Source organism: Trachurus trachurus (assembly GCF_905171665.1).
Source record: "Trachurus trachurus genome assembly, chromosome: 8".
NCBI lineage: Eukaryota > Metazoa > Chordata > Actinopteri > Carangiformes > Carangidae > Trachurus > Trachurus trachurus.
In genome coordinates this window covers 4145117-4165856 of record NC_139905.1, presented here as the reverse complement: position 1 = coordinate 4165856, position 20740 = coordinate 4145117, and the positions used below count along the sequence as shown (strand labels likewise).

Sequence of the window (20740 nt, the reverse complement as noted above, 5' to 3'; positions counted from 1 at the left end):
ACACACACACACACACACACACACACACACACACACACACACACACACACAGGTCTACACTGCAAAAACTCAAAATCTTTCCAAGAATATTTGTCTTATTTCTTGACAAAATGTCTCATTCCTAGTCAAAACTAAATTAATTCATTCATTCATTCATTTTGATTTATTCCATTCATGGTTTACATTCTACACATGATTTGCACATATTTACATAATGTAGGCTACACATAGTCACCATGAATGAAAAGGAGCAGGATGAAGAAACACTTATAGTACCTGCCCCTCTCTGTTGTTATAATTACATTGGCTTACTTCAACACCAATATTATAGTCTATTTCAAAATATTAAAGATGATGAAACATAGTAGTGACAAGAAAATAAGACTCATCACCTAAAAATGTACTTGTCTTTAGATCATGTTCATCATCAAATAAGTAGAAAAATCTGCCAGTGAAAGCACGTTTTTTGTGCTTGTAATAAGAAAGAAAAACTTGCTCCATTATCAGATTTTTCTACTTATTTCAAATGAAAATAGACTTGAAATAAGTCAAAAGTGTCTAAAAACAAGCTGCTTTTTATGTGATGATGAGTCTTATTTTAAGTAGAATGAGATTTGTTTTGACTAGAAATAAGACAAATATTCTTGGTAAGATATTAGTGTTTTTGCAGTGTAGATGTGCTGAGCTCTGACCTTGTTGTTGACGCCCGGCTGACACTCGTCCAGCCGCACGCCGAAGGCCTTAGGCCCCGCCTTCTTCGTCTTCTTCATGATGTTGATGCCCCACGGGGACTTGGGCGGGCTGCTCTCGTCTGGACACACACACACACACACACACACACACACACACACACACGTTTATCAATCAGGCTTTTATTCAGAAAATTCTGGTTTGAAATAACTTGAGACACTGGAATTTACTATTCTACTATTTTACTTTTCTTAATTTCTAATCTATCTATCTATCTATCTATCTATCTATCTATCTATCTATCTATCTATCTATCTATCTATCTATCTATCTATCTATCTATCTATCTATCTATCTATCTATCTATCAATCATTCTATCATTCTATCTATCTATCTATCTATCTATCTATCTATCTATCTATCTATCTATCTATCTATCTATCTATCTATCTATCTATCTATCTATCTATCTATCTATCCATCCATCTGTCTCCTCTCTGACCTTTGCCCTCTGGTTTGGGCGAGCGCGGCGCTCCGGCGGTGTTGTCCGTCTTGGCGAGCAGGAAGGGAGGCTTCATACGAGGCAGCCGGGGGGAGGAGTCAGGTTTACTTCCTGTGGGACTGTAGGGGAGAGACACAGAGAGACAACGGTCAGGTGATGATGGTCAAGTGATGATGGTCATGTGCATGGCCGTAACTAGCTATGAGGCACCCGAGGTAAATACCTTGGTTACTATTTCCTGGGATTTTTTATAAAGATATACATTTTACAAAAAAATATGAAAATCTAATTCCTAGAAAGATCACAAATTATATTAACTGTTACAGCCGACAATCAGGAGTTGTGTTTCTATTTTTAAAAAAAATAGTTTTGTTGAAACAAAAAGAAAACACTATTTTGCAGCAGCTGCATGTACTTGCCCAAGACAAATTTCAACTCGGGGGCAATAACGTTAACGTTTATCTCATCTCATCGTCATTTCATCTAGGAGATGTGTTGCACTGCGTGAGGCAAATGGTGGTCAAACCAGATAACTGACTGGTTCTCTGACTCCCACAGACCACCGATAAAGCAAAAGTGCACATTTCAGGCTGGCCTTTTATTGTGGCCAGCCTATCAGCATCGTGATATGCCACACCTGTGAGGTGTTATGAATTATCTCTGAAAATGATAAGTGCTCACTAACACAGATTTAGACAGATTTGTGAACAATATTTGAGAGAAATAGGTCTTTTGTGTATATAGAAAATGTTTTAGATCATTGAGTTCAGATCATGAAAAATGGGAGCAAAAAAGTGTTAATATTTTTGTTGAGTAGCTATATTTTCTATAGCCAGCTTATACTTGAATTTGATTGACAAAAAATAATCTTAAAGCAACAGCCAACAGCCAAAAGTTAATAAAGATCCAGTCAACAACATTGTGTGATTGTGTATTTGTGTAATTGCACAGTTTAAAACACTATTTGTTTTACTCAACTTTTTTTTTGCATGGTTTGTACGTCACTTGTTTTATAACCCTGGTTACGGCCATGGATGTGATGTGATGTGACTGACCTTTGCTTCCTGTAGTCGTTGAGCTTCTTGTTGATGAGCGCCTGTCTGGAGAAGCCCAGCTCCTGCAGCACATGAACATTAAAACTTTATTAACACACTTCCTGTTCAACACCAACAGACAAACAGACCGTGACGGGCGTGACGGGCGGCTGCGCTCTGACCTCGCTGTCCGTCTTGCTGTTCTCCCTGATGACCTTGATCCAGTCCAGCATGTCCTCGCGGTCCTCGGCCTGCAGCAGGTACTCGCAGAAGTCCTGCGTGGTGAGACGCAGCGCGTGTTTCCTCTTGGTCTCGCTGTAGGCGATGTCCACCAGGCAGCCGCGGATGCTGATCGGCTGCTCGTCCTCCTCCGCGCCGCCGCCGATCGTGGCGCCGCGAAGCACCGCCTCCCTCTTGTCCTTGTAGAGGAACAGCGAATGGGAGCGCAGGACCGAGAAGACCCGTTTCCATGGACGCATGCCGCTGCCGACCTTCTGCAGAGGGAAGGGGCGGAGAGACGTGATGCGTTCAGGGGTCAGAGGACACATCTGTCTTTATTTAAACACTGAATAGTCGCTTTGGTGCTTTACTCAGAATTTAAAGGGATAGTTCAACATTTTTAGCAAATTGGCCCATTGCCATAATCCCTATAGTCATAGCAGTAGGTTCGTTATCTTTATTTGTCGGTGCAAGCTATTTTTAGAATGGCGGAGCAGAGCCGTGAGCTGCTCAGAGCTACGCTACGGAGGCTCATTATGGGATTTCTTGGTTTCTAACTCATCAAACTCATCAAATACACAATCCAACAACTCCACAACGCTCTGGTGGACAAGTTGTGACCTGCACATTCACCACGCTATGAGATAATAACACAACGTTACCACACAGAGTTGTTTTGGTGGGAAATGCAGAGACTGCTTGATGAAAAACTGTCCCTGAAGGCAACGTGCATCAGCGGTTTTGCATGAATTTAGGTTACAGGTTATCCACTAGGTTTTGCAGTTTGTACTAACTGTTTTGAGAAATGCATGCACTAACTGTTGTGCAAATGTTAGTTGTGATGTGAGAAATGCACCAAAGCGACTGAGAAAAACTGTAAATGTGTTAAAAAATAATTCAGGAAGAATCTGTGACTCAGCAGGACTTTAATTGTGAAAATCCTGATGAAGGTTTTGTCTTATTTTGAAGGAGTGAATCATTTAGTCACTGAAAAACATATATGAATCATCTTCAATAGGATATCTCTATCCATATTGATCAACACTTATTAATGACAAATATTTCTTTTTTATTGATTTGCAGTTTATTCCTTTAACACTGCAAACTTAACTTATCGTAACTGATTCATATCTTTGATTAATTGTTCTGTTGTTTCATTGATAACTCCCTCTACTCTCTCTGTCTGACTCCTGCAGCTCTGATTTACATAAAGTGGAAGTGTGATGGTTGTGGATCTTGTCGTGCAACAGTAACGCTTCGATAACATCGATAATAAAGTGATAGATGGATGATGGGACTCACCTTCCCCTTCTCTGTGAGGATCTGCTTGAAGTGCAGCCAGCCCTCCCTCCTCACGTCGCTGTAGCTGATGTTCCCCAGCTCCGAGGTCGAGTGGCGTTTGGACCGAACCTCCTCGGCCGTCCCCAGGTTGTCCAGCGACTGAGACACACACACACACACACACAGACACACACACACCTGTTAAAACCTCTCTGACTCCTCTGCTGCAGGCGGCGGCCGCTCGTCTCAGGTGAAACGACTCGACTCGACTCGACGGTTTGAGGAGCAGAGTTAAAGCAGAACTGTGAAAAGTCTCAGTTTCCAAAGGCAAAGAAAAAAAACGAAGGGAAACTGAGAGAACGACAACCTGTGATCGGCCTCATGACATATGAGAATAAATATAAGAATAAGAATGGGAATAGGAATGACTTTATTAATCCCAAAAGGGAAATTAATTTATATTACATATTTATATTCACAAATACAGTCATATGAAAACATTAGGACGCCCCATTTTATTTGGTTTACAGCGAACACGTCGTCTGTTCTAGAGTCCGAATAATTTAGTTTCAGACTCGTGTGTCCACTAGGGAACTTTATTCTAGTCGTCCTGCTCTGTGTCTACGTCCTCTCTGCTAAGACGTCAATCTGACCTTCATGTTTCCTCTCATGCAGGTTAAACTCTCTCTGATGTAGAGACACGAACTTTCACATCAACATCCACAGCAACGGGAACCTGTGATGACACTTCAGACCCCTGGTGGTGCTTGGTGTGATTACAGGAGGTTACTTTAAATGATAAAATATCATTCTATTTAGGAACTTTTATAGACATGTATCATTTTACTAAAATGGTGACTTTGTTATTGCCTTAAACTGCAGAAGCTAAACTAAGCTAATTGGCATTTTTCCCCAGTCCCATACGCTTTAATAGGAAATTGGTCATATTTTAACAAGAAACCACATTTTGATGGTTCTGATTCACTATCATTTGTCCTTCAATCATGACATGAATTGAGCTTTTATTGTGAAATATCGCACAGGAAGGTGGTGTAAAACTTACACCTTCAGAACAATAATTAATAAATATGCAATGATGCAATTAAAAAGGCTATTTTGTATTTCTGTCAAATTGATTTGGGACTGTTTAGCCCACCATCTGTGTGTGACTTTAGCCATTTTAAGTGGGAATAAATGTGTGGGGGGGCGTGTCCTAATTCATTCTTCACCAGAAATAGCTTCTTTTTTTTTTATTAAAAAAAATTAAAAAGTATTTTCTTTAGTTTTAATTGTTCAAGTTATATTACTTTATTATGTATTTATTTATTATTTATATAAAATATCCATATGTCCAAATAAAAAACAAACGTGTCCTAATTCTTTCATGTGACTGTAGGTCTGACATCATCAATGTGTCAAACAAGAACTGAAAAAAAATAAAAATAAAATAATAATAATAATAATATATAGATGATTATCAGATGATGAACTCACCCCGTCAGTGAAGAAACTCTTCACTCTCTTTGGAAGCCTCCTGAAGGAGAAGAACATCTGTCTTAACATCTGGATTCACACTGATTAGATAGATAGATAGATAGATAGATAGATAGATAGATAGATAGATAGATAGATAGATAGATAGATAGATAGATAGATAGATAGATAGATAGATAGATAGATAGATAGATAGATGGATGGATGGATAGATGGATGATACTCACGAGAAGACTCGTCCTTCTTCTCTGAACGTGTTCAGTCCTTCGTCACATGACTTGGAGCGCTCGGTGGTGATGGCTAGAAGATAGGAGGAACGGCGACTGGATTTAATACTGCCTGCTCGATGAGGGGATGAATGAGAGAGAGAGATGGAGAGACGGAGAGACAGAGAGAGAGAGAGAGAGAGGAAGAACGGAGACAGAGAGAAAGACAGGATGTTGATGTAATGCCAATCACCAGAGTGGACGGTGTTGGATTAGGAGAGGGAGGGAGGAGGGAGGAAGCAGGTGGAGGTGAGTGGGTGAGTGGGTGGTGGGTGAGGGGGTGAGGGCGGTGGGGGAGATGAGCTGTAGTGGTGAGTGGGGGGGTGAGGGGTGGGGGGGGCTGTCGTGCAGTGAACACTCACATGCACCAGTGACAGGACGGCGTGCGACTGGACGAGCAGAGTGACACTGATCTAAAAGTTTTACATGTTCACTGCTTCATGCAGAAGAAACAAAAACTAGTTTTCATGCAAACTACAAAACGCAGCGTCATGCAAACACTTCAGAGTTTGACACAAGAGACACAAGAATCATATCTAAGTGTTTGAACCATGCAGACTCTCATTTACATTTCATTAAAGGGATACTCCGGTGTAAATTTAATCCACGGTCTATCACACCTCCAGAGATCAGGTTTGTTGACCACAGACAGGGGGTCCCCAACTTTTTCCTAGAATTTTTTAACTTTTTTTTTTTTTTCAGAAAAGTTATCACTTTTTTAATTATTTTTTGACTTTTCTTTTTTTTTTTTTTTTTTTTTGAAATTTTACCACTTTTCCTAGATTTTTTTTTTTTTTTTAGAAATTTTACCAGTTTCGTCTCAATTTTTCTTTTTTACTTGTTATAATTTGCAAGAAATTGTACCACATTTTGCGAAATCTTACCACTTTTTTGCTTTTTCTAGCATTCTTTTGAGAAATTTTACCAGTTTTTTCTTAAATCTGACCACTTTTTTCTAGAAATGTTTCAACTTTTTTTGAGAAATTGTACCACTTTTCCCAGAAATTTCTCTATAATCTTTCAAAAATGTACATTGATTGTTTGTGTATTTCTGGTGTTTGCTTCAAAATTTTGTCTAATGGGGGTCCGTGGTCTAATTTGTGTAAATTTTGGGGTCTTTGATGTAAAAAAGTTTGAGAACCACCAGTGATACAAGTATGAACAGTTTACCCACCTAAAAAGCAGTATACCCACTGCAGTATACCACTCTACTGGGTCTGATGGTGCATTAGACCAGGGGTTAAACTTACACCGGAGTATCCCTTTAAGTTTTTGAACCGTGCACATTCTCATTTCGATTTCATCACAGGCGGCAAAAACAAAAAAATAACGACAACGACAGAGACGAGAGGAAGTGAAGATCTGATGCTTCACTGCTGCTGCTGCTGCTGCTGCTGCTGCATGCACGGAGAGGGGAGGAGAGGGGGGAGGAGGGGGGGGGAACTCACTGCAGTCGTGTGAGAAGAGCCGAGTGTTGGGGGGGAAGTGGAAGGTGGGGGAGGCGGGGCTGGCGACGACGGGGGGCGCCGAGCTCATGCCGCTGGAAACCACGGAGGACGCCGGCACGTGGCGCGCACGCAAGTCAGCGCCGGGGCTGGTCGGCTCATCTGTGGGAGGGGGGGAGGAGAGGAGGAGGAGAGGAGGAGAGGAGGAGGAGGAGAAAAAAGAGAGGGATAGGTTAGGTGTTAGAGAGGAGGAGGAGGAGGAGGAGGAGGAAGAGCAGCGGTTAGATAAGGAGGAGGAGGAGAAGAGTTTAAGGAGGAGGAGGAGGAAGCTGCAGGTCAGAGAAACAAACTTCAACACAACGTCCTCGGTCCCGGGACGGGAATCAAACCTGTGACACGTCGCCGTCTGAGTACCTGAGTGTCCTGCTGCTGCCATGACAACGGGTCAGTAAGTCAGTCAGTAGATACACAACACACACACACACACACACACACACACACACACACACACACACACACACACTGGAGGTTTCACTTCTGCATGAAAACTACAAAATGAGGAGAAACTGTCACAACCAGAGAGAGAGAGGGGGAGAGAAAGGGGGAGAGAGGGGGGGGGAGAAAGGGGAGAGAGAGTGGGAGAGAAAGGGGAGAGAGATGGGGAGAGAAGGAGAAAGAGAGAAAAGGGAGAGAAAGGGGGAGATAGAGGGAGAGAAAGGGGAGAGAGATGGGGAGAGAAGGAGAAAGAGAGAAAAGGGAGAGAGAGAGTGGGAGAGAAAGGGAAGAGAGAGAGAAGGGAGAGAAAGGGGGAGATAGAGGGGGAGAAAGGGGAGAGAGATGGGAGAGAAAGGGGGAGAGAGAGTGGGAGAGAAAGGGGGAGAGAGAGGGGGAGAGAGAGGGGAGAGAAAGGGGGAGAGAGGGAGAGAAAGGGGGAGAGAGAGGAGAGAGAGTTGGAGAAAGGGGGAGATAAAGGGGGAGAGAGAGTGGGAGAGAGTGGGAGAGAAAGGGGGAGAGAGAGTTGGAGAGAGGGGGAGAGAAAGGGGGAGAGAGAGGGAGAGAAAGGGGAGAGAGAGTTGAAGAGAGGGGGAGAGAAAGGGGGGAGAAAGGGGGAGAGAGGGGAGAGAAAGGGAAAGGGGAGAGAGTGGGAGAGAGAAAGGGAGGAGAGAGAGGGGGAGAGAGAGGGGTGAGAGAGAGAAAGGGGAAATAAAGAAAGAAAGAAAGAAAGAAAGAAAGAAAGAGCAGGGATGGAGGGATGCTGGAGAACGAGTGCAGACGAGCAGAGAGGCGTTCAGGAACTTCACTGATCCACAGGAAAAAAGACTTTTTAGGTGGAAAAATTACAACAGTTTGAACTTTTACAAAAGGATGTGAAACACACACACACACACACACACACACACACACACACACACACACACACACACACACACACACACACACACACACACACACACACACACACTTCCTTCACTGAGGCCGCCCCCACATTTGTCACATGTAAATCTAATGAGTTCCTATTTAAAAGTAATAATATCTATTGATCGATAACATCTCTTTTCTGTGCAGGTGAACTCTAAATCTGTCTCTGGTCTCATGTCAGAAATGCTGCCCTCTCATTGGTCGATTCCACGAGACTAGAGAAACATACAACAACATGTTCGTGTTGTGTTCATGATCCACACAACACTGTAGGAAAACAGGACTTTCACCTGTTTATACTGATTTACATTGATTCTTTTGTTTCTTTTTCCAGTAGTTTACTGCAGAGCTGCACCGAGGACATGATCAATAATCATAATAATAAATGTATTGATTGTTTAACTGTTATTAAATGTTTTAAAACTTTAAAACATTTATTAAGTTTGTCTTTAATTTGATAAATCATTAACACAAACAGAACCTAAACATATTTTAATATTCCTTTATCTATGTTATGAATTTATAGCATAGACTGTAAAAAAAAAGATTTATAGACATATATACTGAGCATACCTGTCAAGTATCCCGTTTTGGCCGGGAAAGTCCCGTATTTTACCTTTATTTCCCGCCGTCCTCCCGTATTAATATTTTCCCGTAAATCTCCCGTATTTTAACCTGCGTTAAATTTCCAAAGGTCCGTCATTCCGAATTTCCGCAGTGTTTTATTTTGAAGGGTAGAGTTAGGACCGGATTCTCTCGTGTTTCTTTGACGCGATTGACGCGGAAAATAGACCAGATGAAACGATCGCTGCAGGGCACGAGCCGGCGGCGCGTCTGGTGTGTGTGAACGACACAATTGGTTAACATGGTGTGTCCCCGGCCGGCGAATAATAGGCTACAGTGGGCTAATATACAGGACAAATAAGATACCAATGTGCACCCCTGCTGGGATTTGATTACTGGTCACATGCGTGGCAGTTGCTCCACCCGCTGTACTACCGCAGCAATCACTTCACATAGCTAGGTGCATCTCAATAATTTAGAATAACATGGAAAAGTCTATTTCCAGTAGTTCAAGTCAAAAAGCCCCCACCAAGTATTGAGAACATATAGATGGACAAACTTATCAGAAAGCAAACATTTACATATTAAAAATGCTTTTTAAATAGGTCTTTTTTTCCTATACACTACATTTTTTTAGATACTGATTTTTAGATCTTCATTAAATATAAGCCATAATCATTACAAATAAAAGAAAGTAAATAAATAAAGACATGAAATCTTTCATTCTGTGTGTAATGGATCGACATAATGTATTAGTTTCACCCTTTGAATTGAATTACTGACATAAATACACTTTTCCATAATATTCTAATTCATTGAGATGCACCTGTATTACGACAGCACAACTTCTGATTATTGTTGTTGTGACTACTGAGGTCAGGCACACTGGACTAATCAGTTTGTCCAATAATGGCAGACAGGAAACAAAGGAGCTGGCTGAAGTTCAGGAAGTAGTGCAGCTGTGCATAAAACCAATTGTAGTTTATAAGTGGTTGACAAGTGGTGATTTTAGCTTTCTTGTACACCTGTCTTAAAATGTAAGGGATACTGGAGCTTGGTTGGGGTGGTGGGACTGCTCACGGCGGACGCTGGAAAATTTCCCTTATTTTCAAATCCAAAACTTGACAGGTATGATACTGAGTAGCCTATATGGTCATGTGTTATCTGATAGTGAATGATGTCATGATGTCCAGTGTCCAGCAGGAGGCAGCAGCTCCTCACTCTGCTCCAGGTCTGTCTCACTGTTTCCTTTTCCTTCACTCTTTTCATTTTTTCTCTTTCTTTCTCTTCATCTTTTCTCTCTCCTTCTCTCTCTCTCTCTCTCTCTCTCTCTCCTTCCATCTCTCCCTCCATCTCTCCCTCCATCTCTCTCATGACACAGAAACATTCCCGGTCTGAGAGAAAGAATCTGTTTACAGCCGCACAGAAATAGACGAGCTGCGGTTTAACAAAGGCCGTCATTAAGGAGGCAGCTGGAGCCAGAGAGACCAGCAGACCAACACAGACCAGGACCCAGATAGACCAGGGACCAGCAGAGACCAGGACCCAGATAGACCAGGACCAGCAGAGACCAGAGACCAGAGACCAGGACCAGAATCCAGATAGACCAGAACCAACAGAGACCAGCAGAGACCAGAAAGACCAGAATCCAGATAGACCAGCAGAGAGACCAGAGACCAGAGACCAGAACTAACAGAGACCAGAGACCAGCAGAGAGACCACAGACCAGGACCCAGATAGTCCAGAACCAACAGAGACCAGAGACCAGCAGAGAGACCAGAGACCAGGACCCAGATAGACCAGAACTCAGATAGTCCAGAACAAGCAGAGAGACCCGAGACTAGAGACTAGAGACCAGGGGCCGTATTTATCAAGCTTCTCAGAATAACTCCTAAAAATGACTTAGAGTTTTTAGGAGTCGAGTTATATGAGTGAAAAAAAACTCTTGGCTGAAAACTGCAGTTAAAACTTAGTTATCAAGCATCTTACTCAGACTTTTAGTGAAGTGTAGGACTGATCTGAGCTGAGTTACCACCGTACTATGGGCTGTAAACTCAATTTTAGATGATGTCACCTTCAATCAATCAATCAAAATGTATTTGTATAGCACTTTACAATAGCCGGACGTTACCCAAAGTGCTTTACATCAGAGCAGTAAGATAATAGGCATCAATACAATACATGAAGACACAAGAAAGTGCTACTAGTGCTGCAGGGTGTTAAAGGCCCTCTAAAAGTGCAAAATAAAAACAGGCAAAATAAGTACATATTAAGAACAGGACTTCCCTAGTCAGAGTTAAAAGCTAATCTAAAAAAGTGTGTCTTTAGCTTCGATTTAAAAAGGCTGAGGTCAGTGATGGTGTGAATGTCGGGTGGCAGTCTGTTCCACAGCCTGGGAGCTGCAACAGCAACTTCAAACTTATAGGAGTGACCAATCGCTGAATGAAATCCTTATACCACACCACACCAACTTTTTTACCAACTACTTATAAAGCACTTTAAAAACCCAGTGGACCAAAGTGCTGATGATTATCTAAGAAGAATATAGAAATGTTTCAGTGAATAGTTACAGTGTAAATGGCCAATGGGAGTGTGTATTCAACCGTTGTAAATCTAGAAAATAATACTAAATAGGACGAATCTCCTTGTTGTTTACAACTACTTCCGGGTAGAAAACCAGCATTCGAACAATAGTGACGGACGAGAGTTTCGCTACATATATCTAATTTTTCATGTCACTATCGCCGTTTAGACTAATCTGATGTTTGTAAAGTCTATAAAACCAATGATTGGACAAACATTACTATTTATGTGTGCACATTTTTGTAATTAGTCATGGTTATCAGAGATTAGCCGGGCTAACGGTTAGCTACCTGTTTAACTTTAATAACTCAGTGACTCAATAAACGCTCCATGAAAAAATATTATATCTGAGTTCCAACATGACTGAGCTAACTGGAGTAGTTTCATGTCGTGTCCCACAACGGGAGGGTTTTAACAGCTGACGTCCTGCTGTTAGCTTAGCTACCGCCGTTAGTTTAGCTGCTGTTAGCTTAGCTACCGTTAGCTGTCCCTGTCAGCTGAGCCACTGATGCTTTCTAGACACCGTGATTCCCCCAAACTGAATAAATACAACACATAGCAACACAAAACACACACACAGAAATAGTAATGTTTCTTCAATCATTTCAGATTTGTCTAAACGGTGATAGGGCGTGAAAAATATGATATATATAGCTAAACTCTCATTCGTTACTATTGATCTCATTCAAATTACGTGCTGGTTTTCTACCCGGAAGTAGAATGTAAACAACAAGGAGATTCGGTCTATACACATCAGGAATGAATAAAAAATAAATGTTTCCTAATATTTCGAGTTCATTAATTCAGCGTTAACATTGTTGGTGGCTCAGTCTCCCCTCCTCACCACTGAGGAACCTCTGGAGTCTCTGAAACATCTGGGAGGAGCAGCAGCAGCGAGTCTCAGACTGGAGGAAGTTCATAAATAGATTTTATTCTTAAGTTTGAGAGTCGGGCTAAATTCCACAAATTCTCAGCACTTGAGACTAAAATGTCGCTCTACGATGAAGAAGAGGAAGAAGAGACATCTGGAACGACTTAATGAACAAGTGTCATGATTGATTAATAAACTATCAGGGGCAGTGCCTATGAGACGAGCTGCAGGGACAAGAAGCCCATTGGCCTCAGGAGACAGAGGGAGGAACAAGAAGGTCCTGGTCCTGGCGTGGTGCGTTCAGGGTCCAGACAGTAAAGACACACACACACACACACACACACACACACACTGAAGCCTCACACACATTCACACACCCCTTGATCCAGTACAATGGCAGCATTGAGGACGAGGGGGGGGGGGTTGACTGACTGTAAGAGCTGAAACACCAAACACTGATGTATCTGCACTCAGGGCGATAAGAGCAAGAGACAGAGAGAGAAAGGGAGGGATGAATGAAGGGATGAAGAGAAGATAAAGAAGAAATAGAAGAAGATAAAGAGGAAGAAGAAGGGGAGAAAGAGGAGGAGAAACTAGCCTAGTTTCAGTTTATGGTCATTAAACGTGTCGGGACCTGCAGCTCCGACGGAGAGGTTTCGTTTAATTCAGGTGAAGAGACGAGGAATGTGAGAGAGAGAGGGAGAGAAAGGGGGAGGGAGGGAGGGAGAGAGAGAGGGAGGGGGGAGGACAGGCTGGGACATGACCCAGCTCAGCTCCCTCCCATCGACACCTCTGTACACAGTCATGAACACAGAGATAGGAAGGACTGAAGCTACGGAAACTCATCGATCACTGATCAATCCAACCCTGCTAATTAAAATACTGGTGTTGTTTTTTTTTTTATCTCTGTTTGCATCTGATTGGTCGATAGTTATTCCAACGTTAAAAGTTAAAGCTCCATATCTTTCTTCCTAGTTTTCCATCTCCTCTCTCTCTTTCAGCTTCTCTCTGGAGCTCTGGGTCGGTGTCAGCCAATCAGAAGAGAGGAGGCTCAGCGAGACCTCCTCTCTTCTGATTGGCTAATCCGATAAAAAATATAGAGCAGATTTCAGAATAAAACACTCAGAGAAACCATAGCCAAAATCCTGCAAGTTTTTGGTTGGATGGTGGGTCCAGGTGGTGGTGAGGGGGCGGGGCTTAGTTGTGACATCACAAAGTGACAGGAAGTCCTGACGGCTGGTTTTAAGGCTCAGTTTCTGAATACAGGCTGTGTGCATTTCTCTGTGGACTGAGGCTTTGATACTTTCACAGTATTAATATAGAACCTAGAGCTGCTTTATAATCACACTACACATGAACATCTACCTTTATACTGTATGGAGCTTTAACACAAACATCTACCTTTATACCGTATGGAGCTTTAATACAAACATCTACCTTTATACCGTATGGAGCTTTAACACAAACATCTACCTTTATACCGTATGGAGCTTTAACACAAACATCTACCTTTATACTGTATGGAGCTTTAATACAAACATCTACCTTTATACTGTATGGAGCTTTAACACAAACATCTACCTTTATACTGTATGGAGCTTTAATACAAACACCTTTGCCTCTGCCTACTACCGTTACAAATGGACTGGAAAAATAAAACCTGGTCCTGACCTGGTCCGTCTAATTGGAGATAATTCTCAGCCTAAACCCAGCTGAAACTACGGCGGCAACTACGTTTTGACGGCGATGTGTTTTGATATGAGCTTAGCTGTTGTTAGCCACGTAGCTCAGCTACTTAGCTTCAACTGTGTTTATATTGATTACATAGCAGATAAACAAATGTAATACGGTATCGATAACGTCTCTGTATGTCTTCACGCTGGTCCTGTTGCTCCGGTGCTGATCAGACACGGGCTCAGAACCAGAACCAGCACTGGAAGCAGCTCGGTGGAGAAGCTTGTAGCTAGTAGCCTAGCAAGCTAGTATGAAATGTTTATGTGTTGCCTGGCAACAGCCTTGTCTCCCTTCCAGTTGAGAAACTATTTGTGTTGGTGGAGCCAAATAAATGATTAAATAAACAAACTAATCATAATCTCTTGTAGCTTATCACTGTTAACTAATAAAATGCCTCGTAGCTCTGTTGTAAAGCAACATCACAGGAGAGGGAGTGTTGTTGTATTAGCACGGTGAGATTATCTACCACCCAATCACACCGTGCTGATACAATACACTTTAATAGATGAAATAAATACTGAGGTGAAAACTGTACATTTATCATATGAAACCTCCATCACAGACCCACACACACACACACACACACACACACACACACACACACACACACACACACACACAGGATGTCAGACTCATGTGACCTCAGCAAAGTCTCATCAGACCTGATTCAATTCAATCAAAACGAATAACACTGACTGTAAGAGGGAGGGAAGTACCAGTATTACACCACACACACACACACACACACACAGTGACAGAATGGAAATTGCAGCCTGACAAGTGGGAAATTAAAGCAACACACACACACACACGCTCCACTTCAGCCCTGTGTGTGTGTGTGTGTGTGTGTGTGTGTGTGTGTGTGTGTGTGTGTGTGTGTGTGTGTGTGTGTGTGTGTGTGTGTGTGACTCACCGATGAAGGGGATGGAGGCCAGGGAGTCGTCTTCCACGGGGAGGAGGGGGGCCAGGCTGCCGTTGGGTCTGCGTGGGGGGGCCGATGCCGATGCCGATGCCGATGTAGCGGCGGCGGCGGCGGCGATGTCCAAGTCCTGCGGGTCGGAGGAGGAGGAGGAGGAGAAGATCGCGGGTTCGAGCCCGTCCATGGCGAGGGCGTAGTGGGGGTGTCTCAGGCCGTGTGCGTTCCTGCGGCCGGTGGGGGGCTTCTGCCTCAGCTTCACCTCCTGGGTCTGCTGCCCCCCCCCTCCACCGCTGCTCTCCGCCTCCACCTGCTGCTGCTGCTGCGGCGCCCGTTCCCTCTCGTGATTGGTCGGCCGGTACGCTCGGTCCTGGGGGTCGGGGGTCACGGCGGTGGCGGCGGTGGGGGGGTTGGGGGGGTCGGTGGTCTGGTTCCAGTTCATGTGGGGGCCGGAGTAGGACGGGTCCCTGAAGGAGTGCGCCTGCTGCATGATGCGCCCCGTCTTGCGATAGAACGACGGGCTGTAGCTACGGTAACCGACCGGCTGCTCGTCGTCGGGGGGCAGCCGTCGGGCCTGGGGGGGGGCAACGGGCGGCGCCGCTTGTTGCTGCTGCTGTGTGTGTGTGTGTTTGGAGTGTGACTGTGTGTGTCTGGCGGCTGCGTAGTGCCCGTAGGCGGCGTCCGTCCTGGGGGGCGGTTTGGGCGCCGCCGCCGCCGCCGGCTGCTGCTGCTGCTGGAGCCACGACGGGCGCTCGAACCGCGGCGACACCAGCCCCGACGCCCGGTCCAGCATCTCCAGCGAGCGGCCGTGGCGGTCGCCGTACTGGGCCAGCAGGTTCTCAGAGCGAGTCCGCGTGTAGCCGCTAGCAACGGCGGCGGCGTTGTGGCTCCTCCCCCCGGCGGCGGCGGCGTCCCAGTCTCCTCCTCCGCCGCCGCCGTAGGACCAGCAGGGCTCGCCGTGGGGGCCGGGGCCAGACTGCTGCAGTAACAGCAGAGTGTCCTGAGAGTAGAGAACAGGATGTCATGATGATTAGTTGTGTTTTCACAATTAATCGCGGTATTAAAAGGGATAGTCCACCCAAAATTGAAATTTCACTCATTATCTACTCACCCTCAGGTCAACTAAGGGCTTTCATTGTGTAAAGTTTCATTGTGGTAGGAGTAAAGGAAAAAAATAAGCCTATTCGGGTGTATTTTGGGCATATTTGATTAGTGTATGGCTCATTTGCATATTCAAATTCATTTTCAAAGAAACTTGTAATACAAAAAATGTTACACTTCATGGATACTTTCATCATGTAAAGTTTCATTGTGATAGGAGTAAAGGAAAAAAATAGCCCCATTGGGGTGTATTGTTGTCGGCACCATAGACTTTATACAGTAAATAATGATGCAAATTAAACACATTTCCCCAACTAGGATTTCTTAGGACTTTTAGTATGTTGTTCTAGACACCTCATAGAAATGATGTATGGTGAAAAACATTCTGTTACAATTAGTTCTATTTTTGGGTCCAAAAATGCTAAATTGCCTGGACTATGAGGGTGAGTAGATAATGAGTGAAATTTAAATTTTGGGTGAACTAAATAAAGCCCAACAGGAAGTATGGAAACCCTCCGCGATAACAACCTCTGAACTATACATTATCCCTTACATAATTGTACCAAAAAAATGTGTAATCGTGACATCCGTACCTGGGAGGCGCTGTGGGGCCAGCCCCCGCCGCCGGTCGCCGCGGCCGCCACCCGGCGCCGCTCGCTGAGCCGGTCCTGAGAGTAGCTGCGGTGTCGGTGCTGCATGCGGCGGCCGGGCTGCGGCGGTGGCGGCGGCTCTGGCTGCTGCTGGCTGAAGTACCAGTCGGACAGCGCCTGCTGGCAGCGCTCGCCCCGCCCCGGGCCAAGGGGGCTGGTCCAGGCCGAGCTGGACTTGCGTGGCGGCGGCGGCTGGTGGTAGTGGTGGTGTGCGGCGGCGGCGGGGGGGTAGTGGACCTGCAGCGGGCTGGACAAGGCGCCGGACGAGGAGGAGGAGGAGTAGGAGCGGCCGCGGGTCTGGCCCTGCGGCTGCTGCCCGGTCATCCCGTACTGGATCTCCTCGGTGCGGTGGGCGGGGCTACTGTGGCCGACCCCCCCGGGCTCGCCGCCGCCGCCGCGCCCCTCCTGCCAGCTGGCGGGGCTTCCCACGGCCGAGGACCGGTTGTCCAGGGGCGACGACGGGCCGGACGACCAGCGGCTCCAGTTGTCCAGCTGGTTCTGGCCCATGGGGGGGGGCCCGCCGGGGGGCGAGAGGGGCGGGGCTCCAGCGGGGGAGGGGGGCGTGGCCTTGCTGCTGCTGCTGCTGGCGGCGGCGGTCGTCGTCGGGGGGCGCTGGTAACAGAGGGGCGGGGGCGGCGGGAGGTTCTCAGCCCCCCCGTAGTACGGCTCGTTGCCCGTCAGGTAGGCATCATGGGAGTACGCCTGGGGGGGGGGGGGCACAGTGGTTACTAGGACTGCTAGGATTAGTTTCATTATTGATTATTTAAACGATTAATCAATAAAATGTTGAAAAACATCTGAACTGAATGAATGTTTATTTCGATCACAGCATCAACATTTCAACAAAACAAATTCAAGGTAGTAACAAGTACTATATAGCTGGTCGAAAAGGGTTGCGGCTGAAGCAAAGCTTATAGCTGCCACACCCTCGTTTCTCATTTCATTATAAAATCCATAAGCAGTCTGATCGGAATGGCACATATGCATACACATATGCATACACACATACATATACCTACACAGTAGCTACGTCCCCCACCATGGGGACCATGCACAAACACAAACCTTACATACATACACAAACCTTCACAACTCAAAAACAAAGCAGGTCGAAATTTCCTAGGTTACATCAACCAGTGTTTCTCAAACCACCAGACGACGTCCTCAAATGTCTTGTTTTGTCCACAAACCAAAGAGAGACTCAGTTTATTGTCATAAAGGAACAAAGAAACCAGAAATATTCACATTTAAGAAGCTGGAATCAGAGAATTTGGACTTTTTTTCTCTAAAAAACTACTCAAACTGATTATTAGATTATCAAAATAGTTAATGATTAAAGGTAGAGTCTGGAGTTTTGTTCGTTGCAGTTTGTAAACAAAACATTGAAACTGGGCCCCTCCTCTCGGGCTAAGCTGTGTAGCCTCCTGCCCCAGACAGCAGCCGTTGTCATGACAACAAGGGAAAGGAAATACAGTCCGAGTGAAGCGCTGGAGCCGTGGGCCGATAGCCCATAACCGTCACCGACACCGGGAGCCTCCGGTGTTATGTTGTTATGCCGTTGTGGTGAGCTGGGAAGACGGTGTTAGCGGCGGATGCTAACTGCTACCGCTAGCCGAAGTTAGCATCGAGCTAGCTCACTACAACGGCCCTCATACTTGTTACCAGTTGAGGTTTTAGTTGTCGTAGCGGTTGGGATTCGGTCCGTGGCTCCAGCGCTTCACTCAGACTGTATTTCTTTTTCTTTGCGGTCCTGACTGCTGCTGCTGAGAGAGAGAGAGACGTGCTAGCACTCGTTAGCATCAGAGACAGCTAGTGCGGCTAGCAGCCCTGAGCCTCCTATTACTCTGCTGCACGTAGCTTCACCTGAGCTCCGTCATTGGCTAGAGAGAAAACACAGACTCTCTCACTCTCCACCCAGAAACGTCCACGTGCACAACAAAACAGAGCAAAAGACCAAAATGTTTTTAGTCTTGTTGTGGCAGTAGCTCCCAGTACAGTGGCTATTTGCTGCCAGATGATGTTCATTCGTTGTTGTAAACCATTGGATGTTTGATGGAAACACGGAAGAACATCTCGCAGCAAATCTCGCTTTTTCATGTGGCGGCTTCAGGACACTTGGGTCAGTACAGACGAGCAGTATGGAGGTATCTGGATGTTTCATAGTGTGTGTTTCGGACCATTCAAAAGTGAACTCTATCCACCGCCATTAGCCTATATGTAAACCCGTTGCCAGCCGGACCCCCCCTGGAACTCCTAAAGAGTTTTGATGACTCTGAAAGTTCTCCAAACCCTTCTTTGGCATGATGGTGAGTAGATTTTAGGTAGAGTAGAGGGTGAAGTGTTTCTTTTAAGAACAAATATTTGTGTCTTTTTGGTGTTTGTTTCAAAATATGTCCAATGGGGGGGCGGGTCCATGGTTTAATTCGTGTCAGTTTAGGGTCCTTGATGTAAGAAAAGTTTGAGCACCACTAACGGACAGACAGAGTTTTCCCATAGAGATCATCTAGATCTGTCCAATGGTTACTGTCACATCGGGTTCTGGACAGGAAACATTTTTTAAACTGACAATAAGTTCTGATAGTTTTGGTTCAAACCAGATGTCATTAGCATCATTTTTAATTTAAATACTCAGGAAATAACTTGACGCTTCACAAAACTGACAGGACTACATCACAAATCAAAACGCTGCTCTGACCTCCAGGTCTCAGTCACCGAGGCCTCAACACACAGAAGCTACACAACCAGAAAGATCATGCATCAACAACGGCCTGGAGCTAAACACACACACATTTACACACACACACAGGCACAATCACACACACACTCACCCTGCTGCCGCTACAACCTGTTGAATCCTCTGCTTCCTGTTTTATCCTCCTTTTAACTTTTAACTTATTCAACTTTTTCCTCTGTTTTTCTATCTGTCGCTCTCTCCTTGTTTTCTCCTCCGTCTGATCCTGACACACACACACACACACTCACACACTCCCTCTCTCCCTCTCTCTCTCTCTCATTCTCTGCCTCACTCCACCCTGTGGGAGTGTGTGGAAGGAGGCGCAGCTCTGGTGACGTCATGCCAGGAATGCGGCAGATACAGTCGAAGCAGAAAGAGGAGGAGGAAGAGGAGGAAGAGAAGGAGGAGTGAGGGGATCCCAGAGTCGGCAGCTGCACTGGGATTTCTTTGCATAATTTGTGTGCATGTGTGTGCATGTGTGTGTGTGTGTGTGTGTGTGTGTGTGTGTGTGTGCGTGTGTGCATGTGTGTGTGTATAGGAGGAGGGGGGCGGGGCCACTTGGAGCTGGTGTGTTGTTGACATGTCGCTCCAGGTGAGTGGGCGGAGCTCAGGTGATGATGGTGGTGATGATGATGATGCGTGTCTGATCATGTGAACGAGCGGCTGTGGAGCGCCAGAAATGTGTCGGAGGGAACAACCAGCACAGAGGAGGAGGAGGAGGAGGAGGAGGTGGTGGTGTTTTTTATATTTTATTATACAACAGTTAGTTCAGGCCGAGTAATCTGATTGGACAAGAGACATTCCATGATTCCATGATAACAGCTGGACAGGAGCTAAGTCAGAGCCAGACCCCATACTGCTCCATCTCTCTGCTGCTGCTACAGTTAGAAACGGACCTGAACATTAAAACCTGGACCTGACCAGGGGCCTCATGTATCAATGTTGCGTACGCACAAAAAAGTGGCGTACGTCATTTTCCACGCCAACGTTCAGATGTATCAAAAGTGAAATGACCGTGGAAAAGTGCGGTGGCCCACGCCAACTCCATAGCTGGCGTACGCACGTTTCTACTGCTGTTGTTCCTCTGGCGACACTTAGAGGTGAAGCTGGGAAACTGTTAATAATGTGAAAACAATTAGTCCTCAGAGTAATGTGCACATCAGAGACACATTTATGAACAACTAACCCATCCACGTGTTGCAATTAGATAGGTGGATAGAAAAGCATGCGCAAAGT

The 20740-nt window shown here is 45.2% G+C and overlaps 1 protein-coding gene across 1 annotated transcript in view; it reads right to left on the bottom strand.

The window, feature by feature from the left end:
- The window catches only part of arhgap23a (Rho GTPase activating protein 23a), a gene marked incomplete at its 3' end in the record, with an annotated part of 45164 nt that overhangs the window by 11963 nt on the left and 12461 nt on the right, over positions 1 to 20740 (bottom strand). Inside the window, exons 6-15 of the mRNA XM_083976473.1 lie at positions 16714 to 17472; positions 15017 to 16019; positions 6936 to 7094; positions 5449 to 5560; positions 5222 to 5261; positions 3749 to 3886; positions 2410 to 2721; positions 2249 to 2310; positions 1194 to 1312; positions 693 to 811 (exon numbers count right to left, since the gene is read on the bottom strand). Of these exons, the coding sequence (XP_083832599.1) occupies positions 693 to 811; positions 1194 to 1312; positions 2249 to 2310; positions 2410 to 2721; positions 3749 to 3886; positions 5222 to 5261; positions 5449 to 5560; positions 6936 to 7094; positions 15017 to 16019; positions 16714 to 17472 (2823 nt within the window). The remainder of the gene's footprint in view (positions 1 to 692; positions 812 to 1193; positions 1313 to 2248; positions 2311 to 2409; positions 2722 to 3748; positions 3887 to 5221; positions 5262 to 5448; positions 5561 to 6935; positions 7095 to 15016; positions 16020 to 16713; positions 17473 to 20740) is intronic.